The sequence below is a fragment of the Euprymna scolopes genome, chromosome 35 (assembly GCF_053919585.1).
Source record: "Euprymna scolopes isolate OS-2025 chromosome 35, ASM5391958v1, whole genome shotgun sequence".
NCBI classification, from domain to species: domain Eukaryota; kingdom Metazoa; phylum Mollusca; class Cephalopoda; order Sepiida; family Sepiolidae; genus Euprymna; species Euprymna scolopes.
The window spans coordinates 9,897,703-9,911,939 of NC_136516.1; the positions used below are offsets into that span (position 1 = coordinate 9,897,703).

The following is a 14,237-nucleotide window of genomic DNA, read 5'->3' on the forward strand; positions in this document are numbered from 1 at the left end:
CATCGACATACAGACCTGTTTCGTTGTATCACAACTCATCAGTGCCGCTAGACTAACACCTCTCCCAAGCCGAGGATCGAACCTAGAACCGTCGTGATGACAGTCGGCAGTCCTACCCCCTTGACTACGGAATCGGTGGCCGAAATTAACCTGTCCGAACGATTATTTAAATAAACATTCGTCCGCTACTCGTAGAGGGCTCAAACCTTTGTTTGTAAACAAATCGCGAGCTTCGCATTATTTCAGCTAAATTAAGTAGCGAGTAAGATAATTTACGAGAGTGCTCTACCAAAGAGGGGAGCCTTATAAATATAAAATATATTTTAGTCATCGACATACAGACCTGTTTCGTTGTATCACAACTCATCAGTGCCGCTAGACTAACACCTCTCCCAAGCCGAGGATCGAACCTAGAACCGTCGTGATGACAGTCGGCAGTCCTACCCCCTTGACTACGGAATCGGTGGCCGAAATTAACCTGTCCGAACGATTATTTAAATAAACATTCGTCCGCTACTCGTAGAGGGCTCAAACCTTTGTTTGTAAACAAATCGCGAGCTTCGCATTATTTCAGCTAAATTAAGTAGCGAGTAAGATAATTTACGAGAGTGCTCTACCAAAGAGGGGAGCCTTATAAATATAAAATATATTTTAGTCATCGACATACAGACCTGTTTCGTTGTATCACAACTCATCAGTGCCGCTAGACTAACACCTCTCCCAAGCCGAGGATCGAACCTAGAACCGTCGTGATGACAGTCGGCAGTCCTACCCCCTTGACTACGGAATCGGTGGCCGAAATAAACCTGTCCGAACGATTATTTAAATAAACATTCGTCCGCTACTCGTAGAGGGCTCAAACGTTTGTTTGTAAACAAATCGTGAGCTTCGCATTATTTCAGCTAAATTAAGTAGCGAGTAAGATAATTTACGAGAGTGCTCTACCAAAGAGGGGAGCCTTATAAATATAAAATATATTTTAGTCATCGACATACAGACCTGTTTCGTTGTATCACAACTCATCAGTGCCGCTAGACTAACACCTCTCCCAAGCCGAGGATCGAACCTAGAACCGTCGTGATGACAGTCGGCAGTCCTACCCCCTTGACTACGGAATCGGTGGCCGAAATTAACCTGTCCGAACGATTATTTAAATAAACATTCGTCCGCTACTCGTAGAGGGCTCAAACCTTTGTTTGTAAACAAATCGCGAGCTTCGCATTATTTCAGCTAAATTAAGTAGCGAGTAAGATAATTTACGAGAGTGCTCTACCAAAGAGGGGAGCCTTATAAATATAAAATATATTTTAGTCATCGACATACAGACCTGTTTCGTTGTATCACAACTCATCAGTGCCGCTAGACTAACACCTCTCCCAAGCCGAGGATCGAACCTAGAACCGTCGTGATGACAGTCGGCAGTCCTACCCCCTTGACTACGGAATCGGTGGCCGAAATTAACCTGTCCGAACGATTATTTAAATAAACATTCGTCCGCTACTCGTAGAGGGCTCAAACGTTTGTTTGTAAACAAATCGCGAGCTTCGCATTATTTCAGTTAAATTAAGTAGCGAGTAAGATAATTTACGAGAGTGCTCTACCAAAGAGGGGAGCCTTATAAATATAAAATATATTTTAGTCATCGACATACAGACCTGTTTCGTTGTATCACAACTCATCAGTGCCGCTAGACTAACACCTCTCCCAAGCCGAGGATCGAACCTAGAACCGTCGTGATGACAGTCGGCAGTCCTACCCCCTTGACTACGGAATCGGTGGCCGAAATTAACCTGTCCGAACGATTATTTAAATAAACATTCGTCCGCTACTCGTAGAGGGCTCAAACGTTTGTTTGTAAACAAATCGCGAGCTTCGCATTATTTCAGCTAAATTAAGTAGCGAGTAAGATAATTTACGAGAGTGCTCTACCAAAGAGGGGAGCCTTATAAATATAAAATATATTTTAGTCATCGACATACAGACCTGTTTCGTTGTATCACAACTCATCAGTGCCGCTAGACTAACACCTCTCCCAAGCCGAGGATCGAACCTAGAACCGTCGTGATGACAGTCGGCAGTCCTACCCCCTTGACTACGGAATCGGTGGCCGAAATTAACCTGTCCGAACGATTATTTAAATAAACATTCGTCCGCTACTCGTAGAGGGCTCAAACCTTTGTTTGTAAACAAATCGCGAGCTTCGCATTATTTCAGCTAAATTAAGTAGCGAGTAAGATAATTTACGAGAGTGCTCTACCAAAGAGGGGAGCCTTATAAATATAAAATATATTTTAGTCATCGACATACAGACCTGTTTCGTTGTATCACAACTCATCAGTGCCGCTAGACTAACACCTCTCCCAAGCCGAGGATCGAACCTAGAACCGTCGTGATGACAGTCGGCAGTCCTACCCCCTTGACTACGGAATCGGTGGCCGAAATTAACCTGTCCGAACGATTATTTAAATAAACATTCGTCCGCTACTCGTAGAGGGCTCAAACCTTTGTTTGTAAACAAATCGCGAGCTTCGCATTATTTCAGCTAAATTAAGTAGCGAGTAAGATAATTTACGAGAGTGCTCTACCAAAGAGGGGAGCCTTATAAATATAAAATATATTTTAGTCATCGACATACAGACCTGTTTCGTTGTATCACAACTCATCAGTGCCGCTAGACTAACACCTCTCCCAAGCCGAGGATCGAACCTAGAACCGTCGTGATGACAGTCGGCAGTCCTACCCCCTTGACTACGGAATCGGTGGCCGAAATTAACCTGTCCGAACGATTATTTAAATAAACATTCGTCCGCTACTCGTAGAGGGCTCAAACGTTTGTTTGTAAACAAATCGCGAGCTTCGCATTATTTCAGCTAAATTAAGTAGCGAGTAAGATAATTTACGAGAGTGCTCTACCAAAGAGGGGAGCCTTATAAATATAAAATATATTTTAGTCATCGACATACAGACCTGTTTCGTTGTATCACAACTCATCAGTGCCGCTAGACTAACACCTCTCCCAAGCCGAGGATCGAACCTAGAACCGTCGTGATGACAGTCGGCAGTCCTACCCCCTTGACTACGGAATCGGTGGCCGAAATTAACCTGTCCGAACGATTATTTAAATAAACATTCGTCCGCTACTCGTAGAGGGCTCAAACGTTTGTTTGTAAACAAATCGCGAGCTTCGCATTATTTCAGTTAAATTAAGTAGCGAGTAAGATAATTTACGAGAGTGCTCTACCAAAGAGGGGAGCCTTATAAATATAAAATATATTTTAGTCATCGACATACAGACCTGTTTCGTTGTATCACAACTCATCAGTGCCGCTAGACTAACACCTCTCCCAAGCCGAGGATCGAACCTAGAACCGTCGTGATGACAGTCGGCAGTCCTACCCCCTTGACTACGGAATCGGTGGCCGAAATTAACCTGTCCGAACGATTATTTAAATAAACATTCGTCCGCTACTCGTAGAGGGCTCAAACGTTTGTTTGTAAACAAATCGCGAGCTTCGCATTATTTCAGCTAAATTAAGTAGCGAGTAAGATAATTTACGAGAGTGCTCTACCAAAGAGGGGAGCCTTATAAATATAAAATATATTTTAGTCATCGACATACAGACCTGTTTCGTTGTATCACAACTCATCAGTGCCGCTAGACTAACACCTCTCCCAAGCCGAGGATCGAACCTAGAACCGTCGTGATGACAGTCGGCAGTCCTACCCCCTTGACTACTGAATCGGTGGCCGAAATTAACCTGTCCGAACGATTATTTAAATAAACATTCGTCCGCTACTCGTAGAGGGCTCAAACCTTTGTTTGTAAACAAATCGCGAGCTTCGCATTATTTCAGCTAAATTAAGTAGCGAGTAAGATAATTTACGAGAGTGCTCTACCAAAGAGGGGAGCCTTATAAATATAAAATATATTTTAGTCATCGACATACAGACCTGTTTCGTTGTATCACAACTCATCAGTGCCGCTAGACTAACACCTCTCCCAAGCCGAGGATCGAACCTAGAACCGTCGTGATGACAGTCGGCAGTCCTACCCCCTTGACTACGGAATCGGTGGCCGAAATTAACCTGTCCGAACGATTATTTAAATAAACATTCGTCCGCTACTCGTAGAGGGCTCAAACCTTTGTTTGTAAACAAATCGCGAGCTTCGCATTATTTCAGCTAAATTAAGTAGCGAGTAAGATAATTTACGAGAGTGCTCTACCAAAGAGGGGAGCCTTATAAATATAAAATATATTTTAGTCATCGACATACAGACCTGTTTCGTTGTATCACAACTCATCAGTGCCGCTAGACTAACACCTCTCCCAAGCCGAGGATCGAACCTAGAACCGTCGTGATGACAGTCGGCAGTCCTACCCCCTTGACTACGGAATCGGTGGCCGAAATTAACCTGTCCGAACGATTATTTAAATAAACATTCGTCCGCTACTCGTAGAGGGCTCAAACCTTTGTTTGTAAACAAATCGCGAGCTTCGCATTATTTCAGCTAAATTAAGTAGCGAGTAAGATAATTTACGAGAGTGCTCTACCAAAGAGGGGAGCCTTATAAATATAAAATATATTTTAGTCATCGACATACAGACCTGTTTCGTTGTATCACAACTCATCAGTGCCGCTAGACTAACACCTCTCCCAAGCCGAGGATCGAACCTAGAACCGTCGTGATGACAGTCGGCAGTCCTACCCCCTTGACTACGGAATCGGTGGCCGAAATTAACCTGTCCGAACGATTATTTAAATAAACATTCGTCCGCTACTCGTAGAGGGCTCAAACGTTTGTTTGTAAACAAATCGCGAGCTTCGCATTATTTCAGTTAAATTAAGTAGCGAGTAAGATAATTTACGAGAGTGCTCTACCAAAGAGGGGAGCCTTATAAATATAAAATATATTTTAGTCATCGACATACAGACCTGTTTCGTTGTATCACAACTCATCAGTGCCGCTAGACTAACACCTCTCCCAAGCCGAGGATCGAACCTAGAACCGTCGTGATGACAGTCGGCAGTCCTACCCCCTTGACTACGGAATCGGTGGCCGAAATTAACCTGTCCGAACGATTATTTAAATAAACATTCGTCCGCTACTCGTAGAGGGCTCAAACGTTTGTTTGTAAACAAATCGCGAGCTTCGCATTATTTCAGCTAAATTAAGTAGCGAGTAAGATAATTTACGAGAGTGCTCTACCAAAGAGGGGAGCCTTATAAATATAAAATATATTTTAGTCATCGACATACAGACCTGTTTCGTTGTATCACAACTCATCAGTGCCGCTAGACTAACACCTCTCCCAAGCCGAGGATCGAACCTAGAACCGTCGTGATGACAGTCGGCAGTCCTACCCCCTTGACTACGGAATCGGTGGCCGAAATTAACCTGTCCGAACGATTATTTAAATAAACATTCGTCCGCTACTCGTAGAGGGCTCAAACCTTTGTTTGTAAACAAATCGCGAGCTTCGCATTATTTCAGCTAAATTAAGTAGCGAGTAAGATAATTTACGAGAGTGCTCTACCAAAGAGGGGAGCCTTATAAATATAAAATATATTTTAGTCATCGACATACAGACCTGTTTCGTTGTATCACAACTCATCAGTGCCGCTAGACTAACACCTCTCCCAAGCCGAGGATCGAACCTAGAACCGTCGTGATGACAGTCGGCAGTCCTACCCCCTTGACTACGGAATCGGTGGCCGAAATTAACCTGTCCGAACGATTATTTAAATAAACATTCGTCCGCTACTCGTAGAGGGCTCAAACCTTTGTTTGTAAACAAATCGCGAGCTTCGCATTATTTCAGCTAAATTAAGTAGCGAGTAAGATAATTTACGAGAGTGCTCTACCAAAGAGGGGAGCCTTATAAATATAAAATATATTTTAGTCATCGACATACAGACCTGTTTCGTTGTATCATAACTAATCAGTGCCGCTAGACTAACACCTCTCCCAAGCCGAGGATCGAACCTAGAACCGTCGTGATGACAGTCGGCAGTCCTACCCCCTTGACTACGGAATCGGTGGCCGAAATTAACCTGTCCGAACGATTATTTAAATAAACATTCGTCCGCTACTCGTAGAGGGCTCAAACGTTTGTTTGTAAACAAATCGCGAGCTTCGCATTATTTCAGCTAAATTAAGTAGCGAGTAAGATAATTTACGAGAGTGCTCTACCAAAGAGGGGAGCCTTATAAATATAAAATATATTTTAGTCATCGACATACAGACCTGTTTCGTTGTATCACAACTCATCAGTGCCGCTAGACTAACACCTCTCCCAAGCCGAGGATCGAACCTAGAACCGTCGTGATGACAGTCGGCAGTCCTACCCCCTTGACTACGGAATCGGTGGCCGAAATTAACCTGTCCGAACGATTATTTAAATAAACATTCGTCCGCTACTCGTAGAGGGCTCAAACCTTTGTTTGTAAACAAATCGCGAGCTTCGCATTATTTCAGCTAAATTAAGTAGCGAGTAAGATAATTTACGAGAGTGCTCTACCAAAGAGGGGAGCCTTATAAATATAAAATATATTTTAGTCATCGACATACAGACCTGTTTCGTTGTATCACAACTCATCAGTGCCGCTAGACTAACACCTCTCCCAAGCCGAGGATCGAACCTAGAACCGTCGTGATGACAGTCGGCAGTCCTACCCCCTTGACTACGGAATCGGTGGCCGAAATTAACCTGTCCGAACGATTATTTAAATAAACATTCGTCCGCTACTCGTAGAGGGCTCAAACGTTTGTTTGTAAACAAATCGCGAGCTTCGCATTATTTCAGCTAAATTAAGTAGCGAGTAAGATAATTTACGAGAGTGCTCTACCAAAGAGGGGAGCCTTATAAATATAAAATATATTTTAGTCATATATATATATATATATATATATATATATATATATATATATATATATACTAGCATTTCAGCCCGGCGTTGCCCGGGTGTTTGGAGATATATGTTGAGCAAAAAAAAGAAAAAAGCGGTCAATTTTTTTTTATTATTTGGCCACTATTATGACCGCTAAACATTTATTGTTTTGGGCTCAAATAAAGTTATTAAGTTAGATCCATGTCCAAGGAACCCATATCTAAAATTTCAAGTGTTTAGACCCAAAATTGTCGGTGGAGTTTGGTAGAGTACTCAAAGGTAAAATTGTTGAACTTTGACCCCTTAGCAGCCAGGTTTCTGGCCGAAAATCGATCACATCGATTTTTCCAAATCTCAGTACCCTGTATATCAAATTTCGAGTCTGTAGACTGTAAATTGACAGAGTTATTGCGTAAGGAAATGTACACAGACACACGTACACACACAGACACACACACAAACACGTTCACTTTTATATATAGATATACATATAATATAAAGGTGAATGGGTGTGTGTGTGTGTGTGTGTGTGTGTGTGTGTGTGTGTGTGTGTGTGTGTGTGTGTGTGTGTGTGTGTGTGGTCACAAATAGGCTCCTCTACGGTTGACTTTTTTAAAAAACTGATTACGTATTATGATAGAAGATGTCTCGAGACACAGGAATGGATATGTTTGATCCTGCAGAACGATAGTTCATTAAAATTGTGGGGTCTGCGTTCGCGTCTGGTTCACAAAGTATGCAAATAATAAATTTAAAAATTAAAAAAGAAAGTTTACAAGTGTTCCTGATATAGATGTACATAAGAATACTTTGATAAGTATGTTTTAACTTAAATAGGGATGGTATAATAAAATTGTGGGGTCTGCGTTCGCGCCTAGCCTCCATAGAATGGAAATAGGGACAAACTTTAATAAAGACTTTTCATATCTATCTGTGTAAGTATACTTTGATAATTATTTTTCTGTTTGAAGAAATATAGTATAATAAAATTATGGGTTGTTCGTTCGCGCCTGACCTCCATAGAATGGAAATATGTCACAAAGTTTAACAAGGTTTTTTTTTAATATAGATCCACAGAATATTGTGATAAATGTTTCAGTGTGAACCGGTATAGTATAATAAATTATGGGGTTTATCTATTTTATTTTTACTTCCATCATATTTTGCTTTGGTTTTGATATCCCAAAATTCGAAGCTATCTCTTTACAACCCTTCCTTTTCATAACCTATCATACTTTCATAAATCAGAGTCCATTTTCTGTAGGCTGTTTTTGAACCCAGTCAACGACGGGTACTTTTGCTAGTATATATATATATATATATATATATATATATATATATATATATATATATATGAACAGTCAGTGTTCATATGAATGACGTCATACTTTTTACATATAATTCATTATGTCATATATTCGATTTTTTTCCGGATGACTTCAACATTTTATGATGACGCCATTACTTTGTGACATTTTTTATGGTATTTTGCAACTTTGTTTAATAAGATTACGTCATGGTTTTGTTACGTAATTTATTGCACACGATAAACAAACACACAAGATAACTAGACTAGATCATTAGAGTTTTCGTAGTATCTAAACCAATAGAAATACATCTTTAGGATGAGTATTATTACGCGTTAGGTACGTTGTATATTGGTTTATATTGGAGGAGATGATATATTAAAACCTGTCATGTGTTATCTAGTGGATGTGAGATATTGTTCTTTTAACAGACCGATAATAAACGTATAAATCGTATGTATGTTGTTTAGCCAGGGGACATGATATTGATGTGTAAACCGAGCCATATGTGTATCAGACTTATCACACGGGATATTTTTACAGTTCATATGTAAGAAGAATAATATATGCTTTATACCCTTTTTCTTGAAGAATTCTTTTAACTTCCTGCTGCTCCGTGACGAACCATGAAGCGATCAGCACCAACCAATTGAGACATCTGTTCTTATTTGTGAAACCATTAAAACAACTCTTTATATTTTTATAATATAAATTTATTACAGTTGTCTCAAATGGTTTTCACAGGATCTGCAGTTTCTGCATTTTCTATCCTTACAGCCCGCTCCTAGCTGTCTGTCCACCCTTGTCTAGACGTCTGTCTGCTCTGGTGATCAATTCTCAACTCTCTGACTCTCTCCAAAACTAACTACATCACGTGTTCTCTTACGTCACCTAATTACGTGTCTCAGACCAACCCAATGTTTCCATCTAGTTATTTGTTTATTCAAATCCAAATGAATGTTTACATCTATTTTCTATTTTCGCATTCCTTTTGCGATTTACACGTCAATCATTTCTTCCGCAATTTAATTGTTTATTCTTCTAATCATAATAACTGATCCAGCGACCATCTGTCGCTCAAATCAATTAATAAGAATACAATAACAATAATAATAATGTTTTGATATTGCTCCCGCTTGCCACAGTTAACAGATACTACGCTATGATCACAGCCTAAAGGGTCATAACATTACAGGTAGATGACGAAGCAACACCACGATGATCAGTAATGGTAAAACTTGATTTAATTATATAAGAGGACGGCCCAATAAGAACTTATTTACGAGGCTGCTTCAACATTAATGCGTAGTATTTTTTTATTCCGCCCAAAATATATCAGAGGCAAATTGCATTATTATGATAGTTGAACTTATTCATTCATGACCTGAAGTCTTTCTCCCCCACTCTCTCTCTCTCTCTCTCTCTCTCTCTCTCTCTTTCTCTCTGCCTTGCTGTTACATTGTGAGGTGATTCATTTATGCGTGTCGTGTTACTAAATGTCTATTGTGAGGTTCTTCACTATCTGCGTTGTGTTGCAGTTTGTTTTATGTTCCGCGATCGTCTAAGTATGTTGCGTGCGTATGTACCAGACATACCATAACCACATACTTGTATTTAGACATACCTTTTCAATTGCGTGCGTGGAGTTCGTCTATTCTTTGAGGGAAGCTGGAATTGTTAGAACGAATGCATTTCATTCCAATACGATGATTAGTTTTACATAGTTTTTATTCACTCTCCAGTTGTCAATCGCAGACGAATGAAACAGGAGTATTTTTTCTTGGGTTGTTAACTCTAGTGTCCAATTTGAAGACATGTCAGCGCCCTCCCAAGGGAGGGGAGACAACCGTTAACCCATCCGCTCTTCTCAACGTCCAAATTCCAACTCGACTCTATGTCCAGCCAACCTGAACAGGTGACAACAACACGCCCTTCTGGTCAGCTAGTTTTAGAGCTTCCAGTGCAACTTGTCCATTTTACACCTCAATATGTTTTGACAACTTTTATCAAAACATAGCTTTACATCTCATCTCTTGTTTATTTCGCCAGTTAGATAGATAGGTAGATCGATAGATACACATAGATATATAGATAGATCGACAGACAGATAACTAACAGATAATTTCCCGTGTTCCACAACTGTATAACATTGCGTTAGCAACAGAAATCAACTTTGTAAGCGTTCAACAGGCGCCATAAACATCCGGGGGAATTCAATGGCGCATTTCTGTTGCTGGCGCACGTCGAAGACAGAAGCTGTTTTCTTAGAGTCTCACACCGTCAATGCCTGTAATGTAGTTGATTTTAGAGTGACGGCAGATATGTCAGTCACAACGCGCACTCTGAACTTTTTCGACCGAGGAATTAAAAGAGGCAAAAGTGCATTGAGAACGGTGATGACTATGTAGAAAAATGAATACTGAAACACAAAAGGTCACTCGCTTTAATGGTACCATACCGCCACAACGATTTATTGTTAGAGGCAAATTTTAAAAAAAAAGCCTTAATTTTGGAATTACCCTTGTACACCAAATTTAAAACGACCATGTTATAGTCAGCTGAAATGCGACACCACGGTATTGTATTCCACAGACGGACACTTCTATGAAAGAAACTTTAAGTTCTCGCACGTCATGTAACAGCGGTGCGTGACCCCATCAAGTCTCAAACAGCTAAAACAATACGTAAACAGATCAGGAATATTTTACACAGGTTACGCTTTAATTTATATATTAAATGAAATAAACGTATTATCTACTCTATTTTCTCGTCTCTGTACAAATTATGATTATAGTTTCTTTATTTAATTGTTTGTCTTGTGATTCTCTTTTGCAGGTAAGTAATTTGCACCTTTGCCGGTGCCTTGCCTGCGATGCCAGAGCGCGTACGCTTGCCGCTTAAGATCCATTGGATGGATGAAAACCAGACTCAGGTAGGTAAACAACCATTGATAAGCGAAATATCGATCGCAAATCAGCAACGTCATCGCCACCACCAACACTATCACGCCGATGTCACGTTCGTTTTTCACGATGTATTTTTAAATATTTACTTCGGGCGGGATGGGGGGGGAGGCGTTTGGATTGCGATTCGACGACGAAAAAATAGAACGTGTCTTGCTTTTCAAATTTTCACTTTGCTTTATATTTACTGGCTACATTTTTTATCCTATTCTTTATACATACCCCATATCTATATATACCATATACATATATGTATAGAATATATATATATATATATATATATATATATATATATATATATGTCCATATATATATGAATATATACGTACATATATATATATATATGTATATATATGCATGTATGTATATGTATGTATATTCATATATGTGTGTATATATATATATATATGTATGTATGTATGAATATATACGTACATATATATGTATATATATGCATATCTGTATATGTATGTATATCCATATATGTATATATGTGTGTGTGTGCATGTATATATATATATATATATATATGTGTGTGTGTGTGCATGTATATATATATATATATATATATATATATATATTGTGTGTGTGTGTGTGTGTGTGTGTGAGAGAGAGAGAGAGAGAGAGAGAGAATGTGAGGAGATGTTTATTTTCTTTTTACCTCTGTGCGTGCTGTTGGTTTATCCAAACAAACTTGTTTGCTTGTCAACATTTTGGTATTTGTAATGTTGCTAAAACGTATCACCCACGCAACTACCCTACTCACTTACACACACTCACACGCATGCACACACATTATATATATATATTTGTGTGTGTGTGTGTGTGTGTGTGTGTGTGTGTGTGTGTGTGTGAGACCATTTTAGAATCCCAAGGTCTGTATGTACTGACCGCTTATCTCAGCATTGTTTCTAGTAAGTTTCGGGCACCTGGACCCAAGCTCTGACAATTTAGGAGAGGCGTGGAAGGTATTGCGCAACACTTGCCTTACAACTACATCCGCAACTACCCATACAGGAGTGTCTATTGTCTCTTGAGACTGAAAGGAGGCATCGAACGTTTTTTTTAAATAGTGTACATTTAAATAGCTACGTCTCTAACATGTGACCAACTTCGCGCATACGCCATTCACTACCCACGCGCATTAAACAAACAAAAAAAAAAAAACTATAAAGTGTCATACAATTTTAACTTGTAAGAGATAATTTTTTAAAAAACTGATGACGATTGAAAGAATTCAGTTGAAAGTACTCGCAAAAAAGTGGAACCTAGAAACATTTATATACAACAATTAAACAGAAACACAGTGACATTCAGGCCTTGAGAAGTGATTACGCCGCGCGGCGACCTTTATTTCCCATAATTTTCAACAAATGTTTGGAAAATTAATAATGCGAGGCATTATCTCCCTTCCTAGCAAGGATTCCAATTATCGATAATCACAATAGATTAGAATAAAAGAGAATAATAGAATATTAAATGATAAAAAATAGAATGGGATAACTAACCTTGAATGATGTATGAGGATAAAATAAATATAAGGTAATGTCAGTCTTTATTTCCCTATTTAATAAAATATTAACCTAAAACTGGTCTTAAATCTAAGTAATAAGATAGCTGATATTTTGTAAACATTGAAGCCAGCATAGGGCGAATACGAAACTAACATAACCGTAACGTTTTAGCTAGGTTGTTCTGGCCATATTATAAATATAAAAATAAAATCCCCCCCCCCCAATTTTTTTAAAAATTAATTATATGAAATAAAGAAATATAGAAATCTAATTTAAGAATTCAACGAATAGTATTATTAAAAGATATTAAATGGCTACCGGTTTTTGTGGTAACTTCTTATGACAGGTTTTTAAATAATGATACGAAAATTAGGTGATATATTAATATTTAAATAAGCTCTTGACAAGGATGTGTCCAGGATAAATGTTTTCGCATGCTTCATTTCCTTTTAGGGAAATTTCTTTAAATAATGTTCTATTGTTAAAGTGTTTTGTATTCAAGAAGTCTGAAGAAAGGCTGGTTATGTGAAAATTTTCGAACGCCATAATGCTTGAAATTGTCCAATCGGTCTTGAAACAATTGTAACACAATGAAATGCACTTTTTGTTGCTATCAATTTCTTTTTTGAAGTCTTGGTTTTTTTAATACAATAGATATATATATATATATATATATATATATATTAGCAAAAGTACCCGCCTATATATATATATATATTAGCAAAAGTACCCGCCTAAAAAAACAGCCTACAGAAAATGGACTCTGATTATATATATATATATATATATATATATATATATATATATATATATATATATATATATATATATATATATAAAAGAGAAATAAATAAATTCGGTTTCATTTAATGCCTTAATTAGCAAATTCTAGCATTGCTACAAATATAATTTGCTGATTTCTTTATGTCCTCTGATGAGAAGAATAACAAGAATAGCATTCTTTGAAACTCCGCGGAATAAGGACTTTGTAAATTGTTTTTCGGAGTATTCACTCGAACAATAAACTTTGTATTGTAAAGTTCAACTTACAATTTTAATTTTCTTTCTCTACTCTCTATTGCGTATTGAGTTTTTTTTAATTCGGTTTTCTATATATAAATACTGTTATTTATAATAGTTTGAAGTTTACCATTGCATATATCAGGTAAACACTGCATCCCTTTGTTTATATTTATATATATATATATATATATATATATATATATATATATATATATATATATATATCGCACCGAGTTGTAGAAATTTCCAGGTTGTATATAAACATGTATGTGTGTGTGTATATATATAGATAGATATACGAACATATATGTGCGTGCGCTCATGTGTATGTGAGCGTGCGTGTGTGTGCGTGCACGTGTGTGTGTTTTATGGATAGGAGGTTTAAAAAAATAGTTTTCATTGCAACTATGCTTGGTTTTAGATACATTTTATCCCGAAATTACGATATTTGGAAAATGCCAATGTGTGATATTCTGTTTCAGATATATCTTTTCGGGTTTAGTTTTTTTTTTTTTTTCTGTGTTTATTATCCTGCTTTC

The 14,237-nt window shown here is 38.1% G+C and overlaps 1 protein-coding gene across 1 annotated transcript in view; it reads left to right on the top strand.

The window, feature by feature from the left end:
* The window catches only part of LOC145259676 (uncharacterized), a 374,516-nt gene that overhangs the window by 70,264 nt on the left and 290,015 nt on the right, over window positions 1-14,237 (top strand). The window contains exon 2 of the mRNA XM_080117335.1: window positions 11,034-11,130. Coding sequence (XP_079973461.1) covers window positions 11,071-11,130 — 60 coding nt within the window. The 5' untranslated portion in view covers window positions 11,034-11,070. The remainder of the gene's footprint in view (window positions 1-11,033; window positions 11,131-14,237) is intronic.